Genomic DNA, 25,427 nt, shown 5'->3' on the forward strand with positions numbered 1-25,427 from the left:
ACCTCTGTCTAGAGGTGACCTAGCCCTATTCCATTATAAACAACCTCTGTCTAGAGGTGACCTAGCCCTATTCCATTATAAACAACCTCTGTCTAGAGGTGACCTAGCCCTATTCCATTATAAACAACCTCTGTGTAGAGATGACCTAGCCCTATTTCATTATGAACAACCTCTGTCTAGAGATGACCTTGACCTATTCCATTATAAACAACCTCTGTCTAGAGTTGACCTAGCCCTATTCCATTATAAACAACCTCTGTCTAGAGGTGACCTAGCCCTATTCCATTATAAACAACCTCTGTCTAGAGGTGACCTAGCCCTATTCCATTATAAACAACCTCTGTCTAGAGATGACCTAGCCCTATTCCATTATAAACAACCTCTGTCTAGAGGTGACCTAGCCCTATTCCATTATAAACAACCTCTGTCTAGAGGTGACCTAGCCCTATTCCATTATAAACAACCTCTGTCTAGAGGTGACCTAGCCCTATTCCATTATAAACAACCTCTGTCTAGAGATGACCTAGCCCTATTCCATTATAAACAACCTCTGTCTAGAGGTGACCTAGCCCTATTCCATTATAAACAACCTCTGTCTAGAGGTGACCTAGCCCTATTCCATTATGAACAACAATATAACTCTGTCTAGAGATGACCTTGCCCTATTCCATTATAAACAACCTCTGTCTAGAGGTGACCTAGCCCTATTCCATTATAAACAACCTCTGTCTAGAGGTGACCTAGCCCTATTCCATTATAAACAACCTCTGTCTAGAGTTGACCTAGCCCTGTTTCATTATAAACAACAATATAACTCTGTCTAGAGGTGACCTAGCCCTATTCCATTATAAACAACAATATAACTCTGTCTAGAGGTGACCTAGCCCTATTCCATTATAAACAACAATATAACTCTGTCTAGAGGTGACCTAGCCCTGTTTCATTATAAACAACCTCTGTCTAGAGGTGACCTAGCCCTATTCCATTATAAACAACAATATAACTCTGTCTAGAGGTGACCTAGCCCTGTTCCATTATAAACAACCTCTGTCTAGAGGTGACCTAGCCCTATTCCATTATAAACAACAATATAACTCTGTCTAGAGGTGACCTAGCCCTGTTTCATTATAAACAACCTCTGTCTAGAGATGACCTAGCCCTGTTTCATTATAAACAACAATATAACTCTGTCTAGAGGTGACCTAGCCCTATTCCATTATAAACAACAATATAACTCTGTCTAGAGTTGACCTAGCCCTGTTTCATTATAAACAACCTCTGTCTAGAGTTGACCTAGCCCTATTCCATTATAAACAACAATATAACTCTGTCTAGAGGTGACCTAGCCCTGTTTCATTATAAACAACCTCTGTCTAGAGGTGACCTAGCCCTATTCCATTATGAACAACAATATAACTCTGTCTAGAGGTGACCTAGCCCTATTCCATTATAAACAACCTCTGTCTAGAGGTGACCTAGCCCTATTCCATTATAAACAACAATATAACTCTGTCTAGAGGTGACCTAGCCCTGTTTCATTATAAACAACCTCTGTCTAGAGATGACCTAGCCCTGTTTCATTATAAACAACCTCTGTCTAGAGGTGACCTAGCCCTATTCCATTATAAACAACCTCTGTCTAGAGGTGACCTAGCCCTATTCCATTATAAACAACCTCTGTCTAGAGATGACCTAGCCCTATTCCATTATAAACAACCTCTGTCTAGAGGTGACCTAGCCCTATTCCATTATAAACAACCTCTGTCTAGAGGTGACCTAGCCCTATTCCATTATAAACAACAATATAACTCTGTCTAGAGGTGACCTAGCCCTGTTTCATTATAAACAACCTCTGTCTAGAGATGACCTAGCCCTGTTTCATTATAAACAACCTCTGTCTAGAGGTGACCTAGCCCTATTCCATTATAAACAACCTCTGTCTAGAGGTGACCTAGCCCTATTCCATTATAAACAACCTCTGTCTAGAGATGACCTAGCCCTATTCCATTATAAACAACCTCTGTCTAGAGGTGACCTAGCCCTATTCCATTATAAACAACCTCTGTCTAGAGATGACCTAGCCCTATTCCATTATAAACAACCTCTGTCTAGAGTTGACCTAGCCCTATTCCATTATAAACAACAATATAACTCTGTCTAGAGTTGACCTAGCCCTATTCCATTATAAACAACAATATAACTCTGTTTAGAGGTGACCTAGCCCTATTCCATTATAAACAACCTCTGTCTAGAGTTGACCTAGCCCTATTCCATTATGAACAACAATATAACTCTGTTTAGAGGTGACCTAGCTCTATTCAATTATGAACAACAATATAACTCTGTTTAGAGGTGACCTAGCCCTATTCCATTATAAACAACCTCTGCCTAGAGGTGACCTAGCCCTATTCCATTATAAACAACCTCTGTCTAGAGATGACCTAGCCCTATTCCATTATAAACAACCTCTGTCTAGAGGTGACCTAGCCCTATTCCATTATAAACAACCTCTGTCTAGAGGTGACCTAGCCCTATTCCATTATAAACAACCTCTGTCTAGAGGTGACCTAGCCCTATTCCATTATAAACAAGCTCTGTCTAGAGGTGACCTAGCCCTATTCCATTATAAACAACCTCTGTCTAGAGATGACCTAGCCCTATTCCATTATAAACAACCTCTGTCTAGAGGTGACCTAGCCCTATTCCATTATAAACAACCTCTGTCTAGAGATGACCTAGCCCTATTCCATTATAAACAACCTCTGTCTAGAGGTGACCTAGCCCTATTCCATTATAAACAACCTCTGTCTAGAGTTGACCTAGCCCTATTCCATTATGAACAACAATATAACTCTGTCTAGAGATGACCTTGCCCTATTCCATTATAAACAACCTCTGTCTAGAGGTGACCTAGCCCTATTCCATTATAAACAACAATATAACTCTGTCTAGAGGTGACCTAGCCCTATTCCATTATGAACAACAATATAACTCTGTCTAGAGATGACCTAGCCCTGTTCCATTATAAACAACCTCTGTCTAGAGGTGACCTAGCCCTATTCCATTATAAACAACCTCTGTCTAGAGTTGACCTAGCCCTATTCCATTATGAACAACAATATAACTCTGTTTAGAGGTGACCTAGCCCTATTCCATTATAAACAACCTCTGTTTAGAGGTGACCTAGCCCTATTCCATTATAAACAACAATATAACTCTGTCTAGAGTTGACCTAGCCCTATTCCATTATAAACAACCTCTGTCTAGAGATGACCTAGCCCTATTCCATTATAAACAATCTCTGTCTAGAGGTGACCTAGCCCTATTCCATTATAAACAACCTCTGTCTAGAGGTGACCTAGCCCTATTCCATTATAAACAACCTCTGTCTAGAGTTGACCTAGCCCTATTTCATTATGAACAAAAGTTGAACTTAGAGAACTTTGAGTCTCTGTTACTTTTATTGTAAATTAATTAACTTTTCATTTTTATTGTAGATGATTAAAATTTTACTTTTATTAATTAAATTGTACTTTATCGTAAATTATTTAACTAACTTTTATTGTTAATTATTTAAATTTGAATTTATTGTAAATTACTTTAATGTTAAACTGTTATCATTTTCCAATGTACTTTTCTATGTATTGTATATACTGTTTACTTTCTATAAATGTGTTATTTTTTTCCAGTTTACTTTGCAATGTATATTCTTTTCAAACGTATTATTATTATTATTTTCTATGATTGTGTATAATATTTTTTTTAGCAATTCTGAATGCAACCGACCAGCATGACGTTCACCTCTCTGTACCCTGCAATCGCGGCAATGTAACCATAGAAATATAATTACAAGAACAGTATTCCTGTTCATTCTCCCTTGTTCTAATGGGATTTTTTCCCCCGAAATCTAGAAATCATATATCTATGAATGTTAAAGAGGAGAAAAAAATCCACTTTTCCTCAGCTGTCCTCTGAATGTTTGGCAGGTGATATAACTAAGTATCATATTTTCTTAGCTGCTATCAATAAGACATCCATCCATCTGCTATTTAAAAATATAGATATTTTGCACTCCTGTATTTGCATGACTATGATGCACCAACATTTATAAGTCAGTTGCTTATAAATTAAAGTAAATTAAAGTAAAAAAAGCTGTTAATTTATTGTATCAAATGAACACATATAGAGAATCAGAGTTGATATTATTATAATCATCCAAAAATAACCCCAATCAGTCAGTACATCCACGTATAGTCAAGAATATTTTTTTAAATATTTTTTTTATACATATCACTGTTGCTATTGTCAGAATAAACTGTCCAACATATCAGTTAAACACATTATTTGCTCAATATGAATTGATACAGTGCCTTCTGAAAGCATTCTGAAAGCAATTGACTTTTTCCCACATTCTGTTGTGTTGATGTTGTGTCACTGATCTAAACTCAATACCCCCATCATATTCAAAGTGGAATTATGTTTTTAGATTTTTTTTATTAACAAATTAATTAAAAATTAAAAGCTGAAATGTCTTGAGTCAATAAGTATTCAACCCATTTATTATGACAAGCCTAAATACGTTCAGGAGTAAACATTTGCTTAACATGTCACATAAGTTGCATGGACTCACCCTGTGTGTAATAACAGTGTTTAACATGATTTATGAATGACTACCTCATCTCTGTACCCCACACATACAATTATCTCTAATTTCCCTCAGTCCAGCAGAGAATTGCAAACATCAATTCAACCACAAAGACCAGGGAGGTTTTCCAATTCCTCACAAAAGTAGGGCACCTATTTGTATGGCCAGCAGCATACCACCCTGCATACCACTGCTAGCTTGCTTCTGAAGCTAAGCATGGTTGGTCTTGGTCAGTTCCTGGATGGGAGACCAGATGCTGCTGGAAGTGGTGTTGGAGGGCCAGTAGGAGGCACCCTTTCCTCTGGTCTAATTTTTTTTTATCCCAATGCCCAAGGGCAGTGATTGGGGACATTGCCCTGTGTTGGGTGCTGTCTTTCGGATGGGACGTTAAACAGGTGTCCTGACTCTCTGAGGTCATTAAAGATCTCATGGCACTTATTGTAAGAGTAGGGGTGTTAACCCCGGTGTCCTGGCTAAATTCCTAATCTCGCCCTCAAACCATCATGGTCACCTAATAATCCCCAGTTTACAATTGGCTCATTCATCCCCCTCGTCTCTCCTGTAACTATTAACCAGGTCGTTGCTGCAAATGAGAATGTGTTCTCAGTCAACTTACCTGGTAAAATAACGGATAAATAAAAATAAAATTAAAAAGTATCTGGGTAAAAGTATAAAAGCAGACATTGAATATCCCTTTGAGCAGGGTGAAGTTATTAATTGCACTTCGGATGGTGTATCAATACACCCAGTCACTACAAATATCCACACTTCCTTCAGTTACCTGGAGAGGAAGGAAAACTGCTCAGCGATTTCACCATGAGGCCAATGGTGACTGTAAACAGTTACAGAGTTTAAAGGATGTGGATAAGAGAGAACTGAAGATGGATCAACAACATTGTAGTTAACTCCAAAATACTGACCTAAATGACTGAGTGAAAAGAAGCAAGCCTGTACAGAATAAAAGAGGCAGAATAGAGCTAAGCACAGGCAAAATCCTAGAGGAAAACCTGGTTTAGTTTGCTTTCCAACAGACAGTGGAGACAAATGCACTTTTCAGCAGGACAATAACCTAAAACACAAAGCCAAATATACACTGAAGTTGCTTACCAAGACAACATTGAATGTTCCTGAGTGGCCCAGTTATAATTTTGATTTAAATCTGCCTTAATATCTATGGCAACACTTAAAAATGGCTGTATAGCAATGATTAACAACCAACTTGACAGAGCTCAAATAATTTAAGCATTTAAAAATAAATAAAAAGTGCAAAAATTGTACTATCCAGCCGTGCAAATCTCGTAGAGACTTACCCAGAAAGACTCGCAGCTGTAATCTCTGCCAAAGGTGATTCTAACATGTATTGACTCAGGGGGGTGTGAATACATATGTAAATTAGATATTTCTGTATTTCATTTTCAATACATTTGTGAAAATGTCTAGAAAACATGTTTTCACTTTGTCATTACTTTCTGAAGACTCTGTAAGTACAAGACACAGTCTCATCATACATTTACATATTTTGAGGATTGTTTTGTTTTGGCACTGATTGGCTGAGGAATGGTCAAACATTTTCCCTTTGATGTGATTGGACTGAAAAACACCTTCCCTTCGATGTGGTTGGTCATTTGAAATCTATGCATGTCGTAACTATGACTACAGCATCCATCTTGAACAGTGTCCAAAGGAGATATTAATTATTAGTGTTTTTTAGTGTTGCGTCTGCATTAAATAGAGCTTACAAGTCTATAAGTCAATGATTAGGGTCTTGGAAAAACATGTCACTATTCTGTGCTACAAAAAAATAGTTTCTTATTTCATCATGATTGATCGTACATGATGTTTGTCAGTCAATATAATGGATTGTTGATTGATTGTTTAATACCCTGATTGATGTACAAGGCTGATGTTTCTTCCCGAGACATTTTGTGAAGAAGAGCATTTTGTTGCATTGTGTTTTCATAATGTTTTCATAATGTTTATTAGTGTTTCTGGGACGGACACAACGAAACCTTCCTTGGTTGAAGCTTCAGGCCCAGATCCAATCAGACCAGGAGTTAACGGCCGATAGCCAACACCCGCATAGCCGATGTTTTGGAGGTGTCGCTGTAAAGCTGAATTTGAGATTAATGCAGATTAAATAACTCCCAAAAACTGTCCAATGGAATCTGGGATGGAAATATTGTTTTTGTTGATATTATTTTAGAACTCACCTGGTTAAAAGATTATGGAAAAAAATATATAAATACAAAGATCAAATAATCTGGTGGGTCACATGGAAAGCACATAAAAAAATATATTTTTGCACCTTCAGGGGACGGTTTCCAGGACACAGATAAAGACTAGTCCTGGACTGAATACCAAGATCAATGGAGAATCTCCATAAAACAATGGATTAGGATTAGTCTTAATCTGTTTTAGTCTTAAACCCTGAAACGGCCCCTAAAGGTGTTTGATGAGGAAGCACAGTAAAGACCATAGATTTACTATCTATACGATGTCATCTGTTTTTCTAACATGAGGTATGTCAATACTGCACTCTGTTATCACTTCATCCCTATGGAAAAGCACACCAGAATACGTACAAAGACAATGATCGTGTGATGTCACATATTCAAATTTGGATTTATCACCCATTTTCTGTAATAAATCATGGCTCTTTTTAAATCGACTGCTTCTCAGGATGTTATTATGTGTTACTTCATATTCACACACCTCATTTTGCACTCTAGGTGCTTGGAATACAAAGTCAACGAAGCAAATGAAAAGAATTGGCTCTGTGGCACTCTTCATTACTTTTTGTTTTACAGAGTGAACTAGACTGGTGGTGAGTAGGAGACGGAAGTTACTGCTCTTATCATATAGTCACTAATCATCTTTGTTTTAATAGAGTGAACTAGACTGGTGGTGAGTAGGAGACGAGAGTCACTGCTCTTATCATATAGTCACTAATCATCTTTGTTTTAATAGAGTGAACTAGACTGGTGGTGAGTAGGAGACGAGAGTCACTGCTCTTATCATATAGTCACTAATCATCTTTGTTTTACAGAGTGAACTAGACTGGTGGTGAGTAGGAGACGAGAGTCACTGCTCTTATCATATAGTCACTAATCATCTTTGTTTTACAGAGTGAACTAGACTGGTGGTGAGTAGTCACTGCTCTTATCATATAGTCACTAATCATCTTTGTTTTACAGAGTGAACTAGACTGGTGGTGAGTAGGAGACGGAAGTTACTGCTCTTATCATATAGTCACTAATCATCTTTGTTTTAATAGAGTGAACTAGACTGGTGGTGAGTAGGAGACGGAAGTTACTGCTCTTATCATGTAGTTACTAATCATCTTTGTTTTACAGAGTGAACTAGACTGGTGGTGAGTAGGAGACGGAAGTTACTGCTCTTATCATGTAGTTACTAATCATCTTTGTTTTACAGAGTGAACTAGACTGGTGGTGAGTAGGAGACGGAAGTTACTGCTCTTATCATATAGTCACTAATCATCTTTGTTTTAATAGAGTGAACTAGACTGGTGGTGAGTGGGAGACGGAAGTTACTGCTCTTATCATGTAGTTACTAATCATCTTTGTTTTACAGAGTGAACTAGACTGGTGGTGAGTAGGAGACGGAAGTTACTGCTCTTATCATATAGTCACTAATCATCTTTGTTTTAATAGAGTGAACTAGACTGGTGGTGACTAGGAGACGAGAGTCACTGCTCTTATCATGTAGTTACTAATCATCTTTGTTTTACAGAGTGAACTAGACTGGTGGTGAGTGGGAGACGGAAGTTACTGCTCTTATCATATAGTCACTAATCATCTTTGTTTTAATAGAGTGAACTAGACTGGTGGTAACTAGGAGACGAGAGTCACTGCTCTTATCATGTAGTCACTAATCATCTTTGTTTTACAGAGTGAACTAGACTGGTGGTAACTAGGAGACGAGAGTCACTGCTCTTATCATGTAGTCACTAATCATCTTTGTTTTAATAGAGTGAACTAGACTGGTGGTGAGTAGGAGATGAGAGTCACTGCTCTTATCATGTAGTCACTAATCATCTTTGTTTTAATACGGTTAGGGAAAGGGTTAGCTAAAAGGATTACGGTTATGAGAAGGGTTAGCTAAAATGATTACGGTTAAGAGAAGGGTTAGCTAAAAGGATTACGGTTAGGGGAAGGGTTAAGATTAGGAGAAGAGTTAGCTAAGAGGGTAAGGGTTATAAGAAGGGTTAGCGTTAGGAGAAGGGTTAGCTAACATGGTAAGGGTTATAAGAAGGGTTAGGGTTATAAGAAGGGTTAGCGTTAGGAGAAGGGTTAGCTAACATGGTAAGGGTTATAAGAAGGGTTAGGGTTATAAGAAGGGTTAGCGTTAGGAGAAGGGTTAGCTAACATGGTAAGGGTTATAAGAAGGGTTAGGGTTATGAGAAGGGTTAGCGTTAGGAGAAGGGTTAGCTAACATGGTAAGGGTTATAAGAAGGGTTAGGGTTATAAGAAGGGTTAGCGTTAGGAGAAGGGTTAGCTAACATGGTAAGGGTTATAAGAAGGGTTAGGGTTATGAGAAGGGTTAGCGTTAGGAGAAGGGTTAGCTAACATGGTAAGGGTTATAAGAAGGGTTAGGGTTATAAGAAGGGTATAACCGGGTTAAGGTTAGTGGAAGGGTTAGGGTTATGAGAAGGGTTAGGGTTATGAGAAGGGTTAGCTAACCGGGTTAAGGTTAGTGGAAGGGTTAGGGTTATGAGAAGGGTTAGCGTTAGGAGAAGGGTTAGCTAACATGCTATGTAGTTGCAAAGTAGCAAGTTGTTCAAATGTTGTCTGTGATGAGGTTCGAACTCACAACTTTTGGTTTGTACAGATGGTTATTTAATGCAAAAATGAATATAGGGTGGCTAGTCGTGGTGGCTGGGTAGGCAGATAATGCCTGTGGTGCCTGTGGTGGCATTATCTGCCTACCCAGCCACCACGACTAGCCACCCTATATTCATTTTTGCATTAAATAACCATCTGTACAAACCAAAAGTTTGCATGTAACCATATATTGAAGTGCCTTTGAACAGGGTATGGTAGTAGGTGCCAGGCCCACCGGTTTGAATCAAGAACTGAAACCCTCCTGGGTATTTCATGCTCAATAGTTTCCTGTGTGTATCAAGAATGGTCCACCACCTAAAGGACATCCAGCCAACTTCACACAACTGTGGGAAGCATTGGAGTCAACAAGGGCCAGCATCCCTGTGGAAGGCTTTCGACACCTTGTAGAGTCAACATGGGCCAGCATCCCTGTAGAAGGCTTTCGACACCTTGTAGAGTCAACATGGGCCAGCATCCCTGTGGAACGCTTTGGACACCTTGTAGAGTCAACATGGGCCAGCATCCCTGTAGAAGGCTTTCGACACCTTGTAGAGTCAACATGGGCCAGCATCCCTGTGGAACGCTTTCGACCCCTTGTAGAGTCAACATGGGCCAGCATCCCTGTGGAACGCTTTCGACACCTTGTAGAGTCAACATGGGCCAGCATCCCTGTGGAACGCTTTCGACCCCTTGTAGAGTCAACATGGGCCAGCATCCCTGTGGAACGCTTTCGACCCCTTTTAGAGTCAACATGGGCCAGCATCCCTGTGGAACGCTTTCGACCCCTTGTAGAGTCAACATGGGACAGCATCCCTGTAGAAGGCTTTCGACACCTTGTAGAGTCAACATGGGCCAGCATCCCTGTGGAACGCTTTCGACCCCTTGTAGAGTCAACATGGGCCAGCATCCCTGTAGAAGGCTTTCGACACCTTGTAGAGTCAACATGGGCCAGCATCCCTGTAGAAGGCTTTCAACACCTTGTAGAGTCAACATGGGCCAGCATCCCTGTAGAAGGCTTTCGACACCTTGTAGAGCTCCAAGCCCTGACAAATTGAGGCGGTTCACAGGGCAGAAAAAGGGGTGTGCAACTCAATATTAGGAAGGTGTTCCAAATGTTTTGTGCATTTAGTGTATCATACAAGACAACACATCTCATCTAAAAAACACTGACCCCTACTGGTCTGATAATTGACTTTGATCTCATGCTCTTTTTATACATTTCTAAATTAACATATTATTTCCACAGCTTAGTCTTTCAAATTAACATATAATTTCCACAGCTTAGTCTTCCAAATTAACATATTATTTCCACAGCTTAGTCTTCCAAATTAACATATTATTTCCACAGCTTAGTCTTCTAAATTAACATATTATTTCCACAGCTTAGTCTTCCAAATTAACATATTATTTCCACAGCTTAGTCTTCTAAATTAACATATTATTTCCACAGCTTAGTCTTCCAAATGAACATATTATTTCCACAGCTTAGTCTTCTAAATTAACATATTATTTCCACAGCTTAGTCTTCTAAATTAACATATTATTTCCACAGCTTAGTCTTCCAAATTAACATATTATTTCCACAGCTTAGTCTTCCAAATTAACATATTATTTCCACAGCTTTGTCTTCTAAATTAACATATTATTTCCACAGCTTAGTCTTCCAAATTAACATATTATTTCCACAGCTTAGTCTTCCAAATTAACATATTATTTCCACAGCTTTGTCTTCTAAATTAACATATTATTTCCACAGCTTAGTCTTCCAAATTAACATATTATTTCCACAGCTTAGTCTTCTAAATTAACATATTATTTCCACAGCTTAGTCTTCTAAATTAACATATTATTTCCACAGCTTAGTCTTCAAATTAACATATTATTTCCACAGCTTAGTCTTCTAAATTAACATATTATTTCCACAGCTTATCAGTGTGCTCCCAAGATGTTCCCTTCGTTGATGATGCTAAAGGTTATGCATTATGTTTGAACCAAATTATTATTGTGTTACAAAGATTAAGTGAAATGGAAACTATGAAATACTGTATATTAAATGAAAAAAATAATGTATGTTGAGTTTAATACTATGTACAATATGTAGCAATATGATATTAAAAACAATCGCCTAAGAAATTCAACATGCTGTAAACTATTGTCGTTTTTTACAGTTTCACTTTGTCATCCTCATCACCCTAATTACAACCCTAATTACTATGACACACCCCTCTCTATTGTCATTGGTTGCAACTAATTGCATAGTTTGTCTACATAACCTGGTTCAAGCATTCATGACATCACCCTGAAAAAGACAGTGATGCTGAAATGGTGATTTAACCCAATACATTACTGGGAGCATTTATATAGTGTGTGTAACTCTATTTTTTTTATAGCAATCAGAGATTGACCCTTTAAGGCATAACACATTCAAAATCAAATCAAATCAAATGTATTTCTATAGCCCTTCGTACATCAGCTGATATCTCAAAGTGCTGTACAGAAACCCAGCCTAAAACCCCAAACAGCAAGCAGTGCAGATGTAGAAGCACATTGACGCCTTTACTCCGGGTGAAGACGTCTCTGGGTCATGAACCCTTCCATAAGGCCCCGAAGCAGCTCCTCATGCCAACCAATGGTGACACCTTGGGAAGAGATGGCGTTGCGTAGCTGGTCCGAGTCTGCTGGGTCAGTCATAGCCAGTTCGTACTATCACCTGTTGGGTAAGACCCAGGTGCAGACAGTGTCAAAGTAGCAAATCAAATCAAATTTTATTTGTCACATACACATGGTTAGCAGATGTTAATGCGAGTGTAGCGAAATGCTTGTGCTTCTAGTTCCGACAATGCAGTGATAACCAACAAGTAATCTAACTAACAATTCCAAAACTACTGTCTTATACACAGTGTAAGGGGATAAGGAATATGTACATAAGGATATATGAATGAGTGATGGTACAGAGCAGCATACAGTAGATGGTATCGAGTACAGTATATACATATGAGATGAGTATGTAGACAAAGTAAACAAAGTGGCATAGTTAAAGTGGCTAGTGATACATGTATTACATAAGGATGCAGTCGATGATGTAGAGTACAGTATATACATATGCATATGAGATGAATAATGTAGGGTAAGTAACATTATATAAGGCAGCATTGTTTAAAGTGGCTAGTGATATATTTACATCATTTCCCATTATTAAAGTGTCTGGAGTTGGGTCAGTGTCAATGACAGTGTGTTGGCAGCAGCCACTCAATGTTAGTGGTGGCTGTTTAACAGTCTGATGGCCTTGAGATAGAAGCTGTTTTTCAGTCTCTCGGTCCCAGCTTTGATGCACCTGTACTGACCTCGCCTTCTGGATGATAGCGGGGTGAACAGGCAGTGGTTCGGGTGGTTAATGTCCTTGATGATCTTTATGGCCTTCCTGTAACATCGGGTGGTGTAGGTGTCCTGGAGGGCAGGTAGTTTGCCCCCGGTGATGCGTTGTGCAGACCTCACTACCCTCTGGAGAGCCTTACGGTTGAGGGCGGAGCAGTTGCCGTACCAGGCGGTGATACAGCCCGCCAGGATGCTCTCGATTGTGCATCTGTAGAAGTTTGTGAGTGCTTTTGGTGACAAGCCAAATTTCTTCAGCCTCCTGAGGTTGAAGAGGCGCTGCTGCGCCTTCTTCACGACGCTGTCAGTGTGAGTGGACCAATTCAGTTTGTCTGTGATGTGTATGCCGAGGAACTTAAAACTTGCTACCCTCTCCACTACTGTTCCATCGATGTGGATAGGGGGGTGTTCCCTCTGCTGTTTCCTGAAGTCCACAATCATCTCCTTAGTTTTGTTTACGTTGAGTGTGAGGTTATTTTCCTGACACCACACTCCGAGGGCCCTCACCTCCTCCCTGTAGGCCGTCTCGTCGTTGTTGGTAATCAAGCCTACCACTGTTGTGTCGTCCGCAAACTTGATGATTGAGTTGGAGGCGTGCGTGGCCACGCAGTCGTGGGTGAACAGGGAGTACAGGAGAGGGCTCAGAACGCACCCTTGTGGGGCCCCCGTGTTGAGGATCAGCGGGGAGGAGATGTTGTTGCCTACCCTCACCACCTGGGGGCGGCCCGTCAGGAAGTCCAGTACCCAGTTGCACAGGGCGGGGTCGAGACCCAGGGTCTCGAGCTTGATGACGAGCTTGGAGGGTACTATGGTGTTGAATGCCGAGCTGTAGTCGATGAACAGCATTCTCACATAGGTATTCCTCTTGTCCAGGTGGGTTAGGGCAGTGTGCAGTGTGGTTGAGATTGCATCGTCTGTGGACCTATTTGGGCGGTAAGCAAATTGGAGTGGGTCTAGGGTGTCAGGTAGGGTGGAGGTGATATGGTCCTTGACTAGTCTCTCAAAGCACTTCATGATGACGGAAGTGAGTGCTACGGGGCGGTAGTCGTTTAGCTCAGTTACCTTAGCATTCTTGGGAACAGGAACAATGGTGGCCCTCTTGAAGCATGTGGGAACAGCAGACTGGTATAGGGATTGATTGAATATGTCCGTAAACACACCGGCCAGCTGGTCTGCGCATGCTCTGAGGGCGCGGCTGGGGATGCCGTCTGAGCCGGCAGCCTTGTGAGTGTTAACACGTTTAAATGTCTTATTCACCTCAGCTGCAGTGAAGGAGAGACCACATGTTTTCGTTGCAGGCCGTGTCAGTGGGACTGTATTGTCCTCAAAGCGGGCAAAAAAAGTAACAACGTTTATTATTCTAACAGGGGCATGCAAAAGGACAGGTCAATGTCAGGCAGAGGTCAGTAATTCAGATAGGTGGGGCAAAGGTACAGGATGGCAGGTTCAAGACAAACAGGAATGGTCAAAACCGGGAAACTAGACAACAGGAACTATAGCAAAGCCAGAGGCAAAGGGAAAAACCACTGGTAGGTCTGACGAACATAACGGAACTGGCAACAGACAACACAGGTATAAATACACAGGGGATAATGGGGAAGGTGGGTGACACCTGGAGGGGGGTGGAGACAATCACAAAGACAGGTGAAACAGATTAGGGTGTGACAACACCGGCCAACCCTAAAGACGATGGGCCAATTGTGCTCCGCCCTATGGAACTCCAAATCACAGCCGGTTGTGATACAGCCTGGATTCAAACCAGGGAGTCTGTAGTGACGCCTCTAGCACTAAGATGTAGTGTTTTAGACCGCTGACCCAGGGTCTGTAGTGACGCCTCTAGCACTGAGATGCAGTGTTTTAGACCGCTGACCCAGGGTCTGTAGTGATGCCTCCAGCACTGAGATGCAGTGTTTTAGACCGCTGACCCAGGGTCTGTAGTGACGCCTCTAGCACTGAGATGCAGTGTTTTAGACCGCTGAACCAGGGTCTGTAGTGACGCCTCTAGCACTGAGATGCAGTGTTTTAGACCGCTGAACCAGGGTCTGTAGTGACGCCTCTAGCACTGAGATGCAGTGCTTTAGACCGCTGACCCAGGGTCTGTAGTGACGCCTCTAGCACTGTGATGCAGTGTTTTAGACCGCTGACCCAGGGTCTGTAGTGACGCCTCTAGCACTGAGATGCAGTGTTTTAAACGGCTACGCCACTCGGGAGCACAGATCTATACGATGCATAGATCTGCCACGGCCAGTATCACTGTCTCCTCTCACAGAGGGTCAGAGTCTGAATGGACCGACTAACTTTTATTGTATAATAGTTACATTCACGACCACAAGAGCAACGGTCTGTATCATCATTTTATTTTTTCAAAAATATCTTGATGGTACTATCATGATCAGTAAACTTCAAGAACATCAAAACATTTCCCATCAAATACAATCCTGTATCTTAATGCTCATGTTGTTTTTTTAATACACACAAAAGCAAACCTGCATACATACATACATACATACATACATACATACATACATACATACATACATACATACATACATACATACATACATACATACATACATACATACATACATACATACATACATACATACATACATACATACATACATACATACATACATACATACATACATACATACATACATACATACATACATACATACATACATACATACATACATACATACATACATACATACATACATACATACATACATACATACATACATACATACATACATACATACATTTTCTAAATCGACATTTACATATTATTTTGTTTTCAATGGATACAAACAGTAAAACTACTACACGATTGCCCTTTGAAAATACTTATTTAATGTATTATATCTTAGCTTGGGGTATATCCTAACTCGGGACTCATGTCGAGTTTTCACTTGGCATTGAAGTCAATGGGAGAGTCAGTGAAAGATAGACTTAAGTAGAAGTTAGAATTCATCCCTTAAAGTTTGGCTATTATTGTTCTTCTGTGTTATTATTTTTTATTATTTTTTAGAACCAGCATCAAAAGGTCAAAGGTACAGGAAGATAGCAAGCAATAACACCGAACAATTCATTATTGGGACAAAAAAAAAGATCATTCTGTAACTGTTGACATTTTGGAGGAAGAAGGAGGAAGAGGAGGAAGAGGGAGGAAGAGGAGGAAGAAGGAGGAAGAGGAGGAAGAAGGAGGAAGAGGAGGAAGAAGGAGGAAGAGGAGGAAGAAGGAGGAAGAGGAGGAAGAAGGAGGAAGAGGAGGAAGAAGGAGGAAGAGGAGGAAGAAGGAGGAAGAGGAGGAAGAAGGAGGAAGAGGAGGAAGAAGGAGGAAGAGGAGGAAGAAGGAGGAAGAGGAGGAAGAAGGAGGAAGAGGAGGAAGAAGGAGGAAGAGGAGGACCGAAGACAAGAAGAACTGAATTCCTCCACAGTCACCATCCGACCCCCTCCAGCTGGAGAACCAGAGCCAATGTCTTTCTGTCTGTTTCTTTCTTTGTGCAGTCAGACACACAGCACTGACAGATCTTAGTTCTTAGTCCCTGGGGAACGTCTCCTGTCCAGTCAGAACAGAGAAGCATCTCTTTTTCATAGAAGAAACAAGACTAAGGAGGAATGAGAGAAATTCTGGCAGACACTGAATGTCACACACAAACTCCTGTATTCAACTCAAATAGTATTTGATTTCTATGGGGTCACACACAGCCGTTCTCATGTCGGGGCTTGCGTTGCAGCCTCTCTACCATAGTGTGAGGGACGGGGGGGTATAGGGAAGGAGCCAGGGTGCACAGGAAGCCGGCCAATAGGGTGAGACCTAGGCCCCCCCATGCGCAGAACATGGACCAACCGTATCCGTGACTGATGTCCTCTGGTATCCCATACATGTAGCGAGGATAACGGGACAGTTGGAAGTTGATCCCTGATACACATGTACACAGAGAGATGATACAGCACGTTCCTGATGGGACAGAGAGAGAAGAGGGTGAGAGAGAGGAAGAGAGACAGAGAGGAGAGAGAGAGAAAGAGACAGAGAGAGACAGAGAGGGTGAGAGAGACAGAGAGAGGGTGAGAGAGAGAGACAGAGAGGGTGAGAGAGACAGAGAGAGGGTGAGAGAGACAGAGAGAGGGTGAGAGAGAGGAGGAGAGACAGAGAGAGGGTGAGAGACAGATAGGGTGAGAGAGAGGAAGAGAGACAGAGAGAGAGACAGAGAGAGGGTGAGAGAGACAGAGAGAGACAAAGAGAGGGTGAGAGACAGAGAAAGGGTGAGAGAGGAAGAGAGACAGAGAGAGAGAGGGAGACAGAGAGAGAGAGGGAGAAAGAGAGAGAGAGAGAGAGAGAGAGAGAGAGAGAGAGAGAGAGAGAGAGAGAGAGAGAGAGAGAGAGAGAGAAAGAGAGACAGAGAGAGGAAGAGAGACAGAGAGAGGGTGAGAGAGGAAGAGAGACAGTGAGGGAGAGGGAGACAGAGAGAGGGTGAGAGAGGAAGAGAGACAGAGAGAGGGAGAGAGACAGAGAGAGGGTGAGAGAGGAAGAGAGACAGAGAGAGGGAGAGAGACAGAGAAAGGGAGAGAGACAGAGTGAGGGAGAGGGAGACAGAGAGAGGGTGAGAGAGGAAGAGAGACAGAGTGAGGGAGAGGGAGACAGAGAGAGGGTGAGAGAGAGAGAGACAGACAGAGAGAGGGTGAGAGAGAGGAAGAGAGACAGACAGAGGGAGAGAGAGAGGGAGAGAGTATATACAAGACTGTTTCATGAATTTATCAATGGTATTACAAGACCGTTTCAAGGTTTTTACTGCTAACCTACAAAGCATTACATGGGCTTGCTCCTACCTATCTTTCTGATTTGGTCCTGCCGTACATACCTACACGTACGCTACGGTCACAAGATACAGGCCTCCTAATTGTCCCTAGAATTTCTAAGCAAACAGCTGGAGGCAGGGCTTTCTCCTATAGAGCCCCATTTTTATGGAACGGTCTGCCTACCCATGTGAGAGACGCAGACTCGGTCTCAACCTTTAAGTCTTTACTGAAGACTCATCTCTTCAGTGGGTCATATGATTGAGTGTAGTCTGGCCCAGGAGTGTGAAGGTGAACGGAAAGGCTCTGGAGCAACGAACCGCCCTTGCTGTCTCTGCCTGGGCGGTTCCCCTCTCTTCTCTGCATCTAACTCTATTACAGGGGCTGAGTCACTGACTTACTGGTGCTCTTTCATGCCGTCCCTAGGAGGGGTGTGTCACTTGAGTGGGTTGAGTCACTGACGTGATCTTCCTGACTGGGTTGGCGCCACCCCCACCCCCTTGGGTTGTGCCGTGGCGGAGATCTTTGTGGGCTATACTATGCCTTGTCTCAGGATGGTAAGTTGGTGGTTGAAGATATCCCTCTAGTGGTGTGGGGGCTGTGCTTTGGCAAAGTGGATGGGGTTATATCCTTCCTATTTGGCCCTGTCTGGGGGTATCATCGGTTGGGGTCACAGTGTCTTCTGACCCCTCCTGTCTCAGCCTCCAGTATTTATGCTGCAGTAGTTTATGTGTCGGGGGGCTAGGGTCAGTTTGTTATATCTGGAGTACTTCTCCTGTCTTATCCGGTGTCCTGTGTGAATTTAAGTATGCTCTCTCTAATTCTCTCTTTCTTTCTTTCTTTCTCTCTCTCGGAGGACCTGAGCCCTAGGACCATGCCTCAGGACTACCTGGTATGATGACTCCTTTCTGTCCCCAGTCCACCTGGCCGTGCTGCTGCTCCAGTTTCAACTGTTCTGCCTGCGGCTATTGAACCCTGACCTGTTCACCGGACGTGCTACCTGTCCCAGACCTGCTGTTTTCAACTCTCTAGAGACAGCAGGAGCGGTAGAGATATTCTTAATGATCGGCTATGAAAAGCCAACTGACATTTACTCTTGAGGTGCTGACTTGTTGCACCCTCGACAACTACTATGATTATTATTATTTGACCATGCTGGTCATTTATGAACATTTGAACGTCTTGGCCATGTTCTGTTATAGTCTCCACCCGGCACTGCCAGAAGAGGACTGGCCACCCCTCATAGCCTGGTTCATCTCTAGGTTTCTTCCTGTGTTTTGGCCTTTCTAGGGAGTTTTTCCTAGCCATCGTGCTTCTACACCTGCATTGCTTGCTGTTTGAGGTTTTAGGCTGGGTTTCTGTACAGCACTTTGAGATATCAGCTGATTTAAGAAGGGCTATAGAAATACATTTGATTTGATATTAGAGTGACTTCTGAATTCCAAATCGAACCCTAGTCCCTACTCCCTAACCACTCTTGCAGATCTGAGAGGATTTGATGGTGACATTCCCACCAAGCCAATCAGAGGGCAGGGCAGGTAGCCTAGCCTATCCTAGCATTCAGAGCGTTGGTCAAGTAACCAAAATGTTGCTAGTTCAAATACCTGAGCAGACAACGTGAAAAGTCTGTCGATGTGCCCTTGAGCAAGGCACTTAACCCTAATTTGCTCCAGGGGCGCCGTACTACTATGGCTGACGCTGTAAAACAACACATTTAACTGCACCTATCTGATGTGAGTATAGGGGCTAGAACAGAGGTAGATTCAGAATATGTCTGCCCAGTAGGACAATGCCTTACTCTCCATAACAAACACTGTACCCCCCCCCCCCAGTGGTACTTTATGGTATTGCTATGTATTCTGAAAACATCATTTCTCATTCACCTCCTATGAGGAAGAGCAGTCCGTAGTGTGTACCCCCCCAGTGGTACTTTATTGCTATGTATTCTGAAAACATCATTTCTCATTCACCTCCTATGAGGAAGAGCAGTCCGTAGTGTGTACCCCCAGTGGTACTTTATTGCTATGTATTCTGAAAACATCATTTCTCATTCACCTCCTATGAGGAAGAGCAGTCCGTAGTGTGTACCCCCCCCCAGTGGTACTTTATGGTATTGCTATGTATTCTGAAAACATCATTTCTCATTCACCTCCTATGAGGAAGAGCAGTCCGTAGTGTGTACCCCCCCCAGTGGTACTTTATGGTATTGCTATGTATTCTGAAAACATCATTTCTCATTCACCTCCTATGAGGAAGAGCAGTCCGTAGTGTGCACATGTTCTCTCAGAACTTACCTCCCATGAGAAACAAGAGTCCAGCTACGTACTGCATCAGGTCATGCTGCTGACAGCAGCCCAGAGCTCCGATCACCCAGCCGAACAGGATGATGGACACCGCCATGCCGATGAAGCTGGCTGTCATTCTCTGCAGGTCTACACAAGGGGAGAGAGGAATTTGGGATGAAGAAATCAAGACGTCGACACAGTATTAAAATCATTTATTTTGCTGTGGTGGTTTAGTTAAGACTGAAGGGTTGGAATTACACATTGACTGTTGAGGGTGCTCATTGTCTCTTGGGAGTAATTGATGTCAATAATCTTTGACAATTGTAGTAGGGCCCACATTGATATTTCAATTCTAATGGATGGGGGAAGGGCTGATTTGGATAACACATTATTTGGTTAGTCCATCTGTAGATGCTCTACAGAATAGCAGTACAATTTCAAATAACTATCTACTAACCCTAAACCTTACCCATATTCTAAACCCAACCCTAACCTTAGTAAGCAGTTGTTTATAAACAGATGGCTATCCTGGCTATCAACAAACTCTGTAAATAAAGTGTGACCCAGGTGTATTCTGGGGGTTTTCCAGCCACCCTTTAACCCCACTGTGTTTCCTACCAACCCAGGTGTATTCTGGGTGTTTCCCAGCCACCCTTTAACTCCACTGTGTTTCCAACCAACCCAGGTGTGTTCTGGGGGTTTTCCAGCCACCCCTTAACCCCACTGTGTTTCCAACCAACCCAGGTGTGTTCTGGGGGTTTTCCAGCCACCCTTTAACCCCACTGTGTTTCCAACCAACCAGGCGCCATTTTGTAGGCGCTTTCTAACTCCCCCAGACCTAGATTGAAAAAGGGGTTATGATGGTAACTTACGGAGTGCATGCCACTCATCCTGACCAATAGTCTTGGTTATATTGATGCTCAGATGTCTGGGGAGGGCTAAAGAAGAGTAGTAGTATTTGATTGGTGTGCAGCGCTGAACCAACCCTGCAGAGAAGAAACAGAAACAACAACTTGTAGTTTCAATGTGTCTCTTGGAAAATAGATGTTTTTTAAATCTCAATGTGTACAGGGCTCTCTTGGAAAATAGATGTTTTTTAAATCTCAATGTGTACAGGGCTCTCTTGGAAAATAGATGTTGTTTAAATCTCAATGTGTACAGGGCTCTCTTGGAAAATAGATGTTGTTTAAATCTCAATGTGTACAGGGCTCTCTTGGAAAATAGATGTTGTTTAAATCTCAATGTTTTTGGAAAATAGATGTTGTTTAAATCTCAATGTGTACAGGGCTCTCTTGGAAAATAGATGTTGTTTAAATCTCAATGTGTACAGGGCTCTCTTGGAAAATAGATGTTGTTTAAATCTCAATGTGTACAGGGCTCTCTTGGAAAATAGATGTTTTTAAATCTCAATGTGACTCCCTGTTTAAATAAAGGTTAAATTAAAAATGGAGAGGCCATATTGTAATGACACATATTTTTGCATATGTAGCCTACCTGATGTTTTTTAAATGACTAGCAGCATAAACCATAGTTTCTACACATATACTCACATACAGTGTCAGTGTTAATATGCAGTGTTTTTACATTGGTCTTAGTTTCAGCTCTGTAGCCTACAGGTTTTCATCCATAAATACCAAACAGACAAGTGGGGCCTATTCTAGTACAATATGACCCCATGAACACACTGACACAATGTTGAGATGACACAAATAAATCAAACGTCAACATTTGTGTCACATTGGTGTGTTTGGGGGCGGCAGGTAGCCTAGTGGTTAGAACGTTGGTCCAGTAACCGAAAGGTTGGCTGCTGGTTTGAAACCCCGAGCTGACAAGGTAAAAATCTGTCGTTCTGCCCCTGAACAAGGCAGTTAAGACACTGTTCCCCGGTAGGACGTCATTGTAAATAAGAATTTGTACTTAACTGACTTGCCTAGTTAAAAATAAATGAAAGTCACTGTTTTATGAAATGATGGCTGAAATGCCGTGCTGTTGTTGTTGCTGCGTAGGCCTTGAATGTGGGCGGACCGCTAACCGCTAGATCAGCACCTCGGATAGCACCTCATGCAGAGCTCAAATTCCGATGGTGATTCGCTCTATTCACCACATCAATGAGCATGAATACGCCTTGTAAACATACTACAATGCCACTGACATTATAAATAAACAATGTATTGTGTGTGACGTGATCAAATGATGACACCTTTAAAGATAAGATCCTCTGTCTCCAGGTCGAATCCCTCTCGATGGCATTTCCTCCACAGCCCGGAGATGGTGGAGTTGTACTGCCGACTGCAGAGGGACTCCATGGCCGGGGCAGGGGGCAAAAAGTGCCGCTTAGCCCGCAGGAGAACTCCCCCACTCGACCCCTTCCTCTCCACGTTATTCTCCTTCGGTAACATACGTAGTGGGAGGTTCTGGTTGGAGATATAGATGAATCCAGGGTCGTTCCTTTTGTTGGAATAATTCTTACAACGTTCCTTGTGCCTCCTCGCATCCGTCTCGTACCAATTGTCAGTACATATTGCGACTGCTATGAGCCCCAAGGCGCAAAAAGACAAAAACAGTCCCGCCACCGTCAATGTCCTCATAGCAGACATGATGTTCCACGGCGCGCGGTTTAGAAGAGATGCCTCCTGTTCTACGCCCGGAGGGTTTCAGCCGCCTGGATAATTCCTTCCCCTGGACGGCAATCAATGGTTCGTGAGGGGGATGTCGTCGCTCTCTGCCGCAGCATCAAGATTATAATACTGTGATGACCGTATAACGATATAATCCCAGTCCATTATTGACAACAGATCATACTGTCGTTAATTGTCCCCGCGCGACCAAATACCAGTAAACATTACGTTATATTATTTTGTATTATTTTTTAAAAGCATTCGGTGATTTATATCAGGACGGGCCTGTATTTTGGTTCATTTCTCTCTTGCTGTCCAATATTGCTCGAGGGATTTATTAGCGAGTCCACTAGTCGATGCCAGCAGATGGAGACAGAGCAAACATTTGATAGTGCATGGGCCAACACAATATAATTGTATGTTCACTGTTCATACAGTCAAATAAATAAAGTACGAGATAGAGTTTACAGCACATTTAACAGAATAGTGTTAGGACTGATACCCAAACAACTCAGCACATTGCCACCCTTCAGACAGCTATGTGTGTTTCTCTCTACCCTTCAGGTAGCCATGTTTGTTTCTCTCTACCCTTCAGGTAGCCATGTTTGTTTCTCTCTACCCTTCAGGTAGCCATGTTTGTTTCTCTCTACCCTTCAGGTAGCCATGTTTGTTTCTCTCTACCCTTCAGGTAGCCATGTTTGTTTCTCTCTACCCTTCAGGTAGCCATGTTTGTTTCTCTCTACCCTTCAGGTAGCCATGTTTGTTTCTCTCTACCATTCAGGTAGCCATGTTTGTGTTTGTTTGGTGGTTGGTGAGTCTGGTTGGAATGGCTGCTGCAACCCGTGTGTCTTTGAGTCATGAGAGAAAGAGAGAGACATATAGGGGTTTTCTCTAACTGACCTCATCTTGTGTTTTTCCATCATTTAAGAATAGTTTAGCTGAGACAAATTATACATCCAAAATGGCACCCTATTCTCTATATAGTGCACTACTTTTGACCAATGCCCTATTGCTCGTGGTCAAAAGTAGTGCCTTTTACAGACGTAGGATCTTAATTTGAGCCAGTTTGCTACAAAAGGATAATAATCCTGCAGCAACAGGAAATGTGAATTATTATGTGAATTATAATTATTGGACATATTTATAGGGGTTGATACATTTTTTTGTAAGGAAAATTAAAGTCTGAAATTTTAAAGTGGAAATTCCCACATTTCAGAAGCTTTTTTAAACCTCAAATACACTACAAATTTTAAAATGTGCTGCATTGCAGGAAGGTTCTCCTGCAACGTGACCAAATTAAGATCCTACATCTGTACAGGGAAACGGTTGCCATTGAGGACTGAGACAGGGCCCTGGTCAAACGTAGCCCTCTAAGAGTGCCTATGGGTTCTGGTCAAAATTAGTGCACTGTATAGGGAATAGGGTTCCATAGGGCTCTGGTCTAAAGTAGTGCACTATATAGGGAATAGGGTTCCATATGGCTCTGGTCTAAAGTAGTGCACTATAATAGGGAATAGGGTGCCATTGAGTACTGAGAGACAGTTGCTGTGGAGATGCTTTGAGAGTTGTGTAAGAGAGAGACGGTGTTCCCTGCAGATCTAACAACCTTCCTGCAGGGGCAAGAATATACACTCTAACATGTCGGGGAAAAAACACAGGAATCTTCACACATTGGCCTTAATAGGAGGTTCTGTTACTGATAATACTAGCTAGCCTCTTGTTTAATAAAGCAGATTTAGACAAACAAATATAGTTAAAAAAATATATATATATATGGGGTCCAAAAACAATCAACGTAACAACAGGTCTGAGGCCAGCAATATGATGCCAAAACAAAACAGTTTCCACCAATCGTGAGAATAATGATGTCTTTCTGTACCATCACGTACGTAACTCTACAATTCAATCCATGCATCTTGGTTCCCAGGCATCTTTGTGTTGTGGTGGCTTGCAGTTGTTTTTCTCATTGTCATGACTCATGTATCTAATAAGGAATTGAATCTGTTAGTTCAATCACAGTTCCTCATTTAAGTGTGTGTGTGTGTGTGTGTGTGTGTGTGTGTGTGTGTGTGTGTGTGTGTGTGTGTGTGTGTGTGTGTGTGTGTGTGTGTGTGTGTGTGTGTGTGTGTGTGTGTGTGTGTGTGTGTGTGTGTGTGTGTGTGTGTGTGTGTGTGTGTGTGTGTGTGTGTGTATGTATGTGTGTGTGTGTGTGTGTGCGTGTGCGCGTGAGTGTGAGTGTGTGTGTGTGTGCATTTAAGTGTGTGTGTGTGTGTGTGTGTGTGTGTGTGTGTGTGTGTGTGTGTGTGTGTGTGTGTGTGTGTGTGTGTGTGTGTGTGTGTGTGTGTGTGTGTGTGTGTGTGTGTGTGTGTGTGTGTGTGTGTGTGTGTGTGTGTGTGTGTGTGTGTGTGTGTGTGTGTGTGTGTGTGTGTGTGTGTGTGTGTGTGTGTGTATATGTATGTATGTGTGTGTGTGTGTGTATATGTATGTATGTGTGTGTGTGTGTGTGCGTGTGCGTGTGCGCGTGAGTGTGAGTGTGTGTGTGTGCGTGTATGTACACTACCATTCAAAAGTTTAGGGTCACTTAGAAATGTCCTTGTTTTTGAAAGAAAAGCAACATTTTCTGTCCATTAAAATAACATCAAATTGTTTAGAAATACAGTGTAGACATTGTTCATGTTGTAAATGACCATTTATATTTATTTATTCACTGTGTTCATTCAATCTATTTCTCTGTAGCTCTATGTGTCACTGTGTCACTTCCTCCAATGTATTATATAGGACAGGACCTTTCATTTAAAAAAAGGGAACAAGCGCTTTTCCCAACTTCACTTTTGGTTCAGACTTCTCTCAAAACTCTTCAACAATA

At 42.0% G+C, this 25,427-nt stretch overlaps 1 protein-coding gene and 1 long non-coding RNA gene across 2 annotated transcripts; one reads left to right on the forward strand and one right to left on the reverse strand.

Annotated features, from left to right (window-relative positions):
* Nucleotides 1–1,381: 1,381 nt before the first annotated feature.
* Nucleotides 1,382–4,541, forward strand: LOC124036985. The gene is made up of 2 exons (XR_006839093.1): nucleotides 1,382–2,478; nucleotides 2,955–4,541. It is a non-coding gene; the product is annotated as an uncharacterized LOC124036985 (long non-coding RNA).
* Nucleotides 4,542–16,155: 11,614 nt separating this feature from the next.
* LOC124036986 (transmembrane protein 178B-like) lies at nucleotides 16,156–22,900 on the reverse strand. Its single transcript, XM_046351598.1, has 4 exons — nucleotides 22,144–22,900; nucleotides 20,816–20,929; nucleotides 19,953–20,090; nucleotides 16,156–16,822 (listed from the first exon to the last, which is right to left on the reverse strand). The coding sequence occupies exons 1-4, from the start codon at nucleotides 22,538–22,540 to the stop codon at nucleotides 16,560–16,562; spliced, it is 912 nt and encodes a 303-aa protein (XP_046207554.1). The 5' UTR covers nucleotides 22,541–22,900; the 3' UTR covers nucleotides 16,156–16,559.
* Nucleotides 22,901–25,427: the final 2,527 nt, after the last annotated feature.

The sequence above is a fragment of the Oncorhynchus gorbuscha genome, linkage group LG06 (assembly GCF_021184085.1).
Source record: "Oncorhynchus gorbuscha isolate QuinsamMale2020 ecotype Even-year linkage group LG06, OgorEven_v1.0, whole genome shotgun sequence".
NCBI classification, from domain to species: domain Eukaryota; kingdom Metazoa; phylum Chordata; class Actinopteri; order Salmoniformes; family Salmonidae; genus Oncorhynchus; species Oncorhynchus gorbuscha.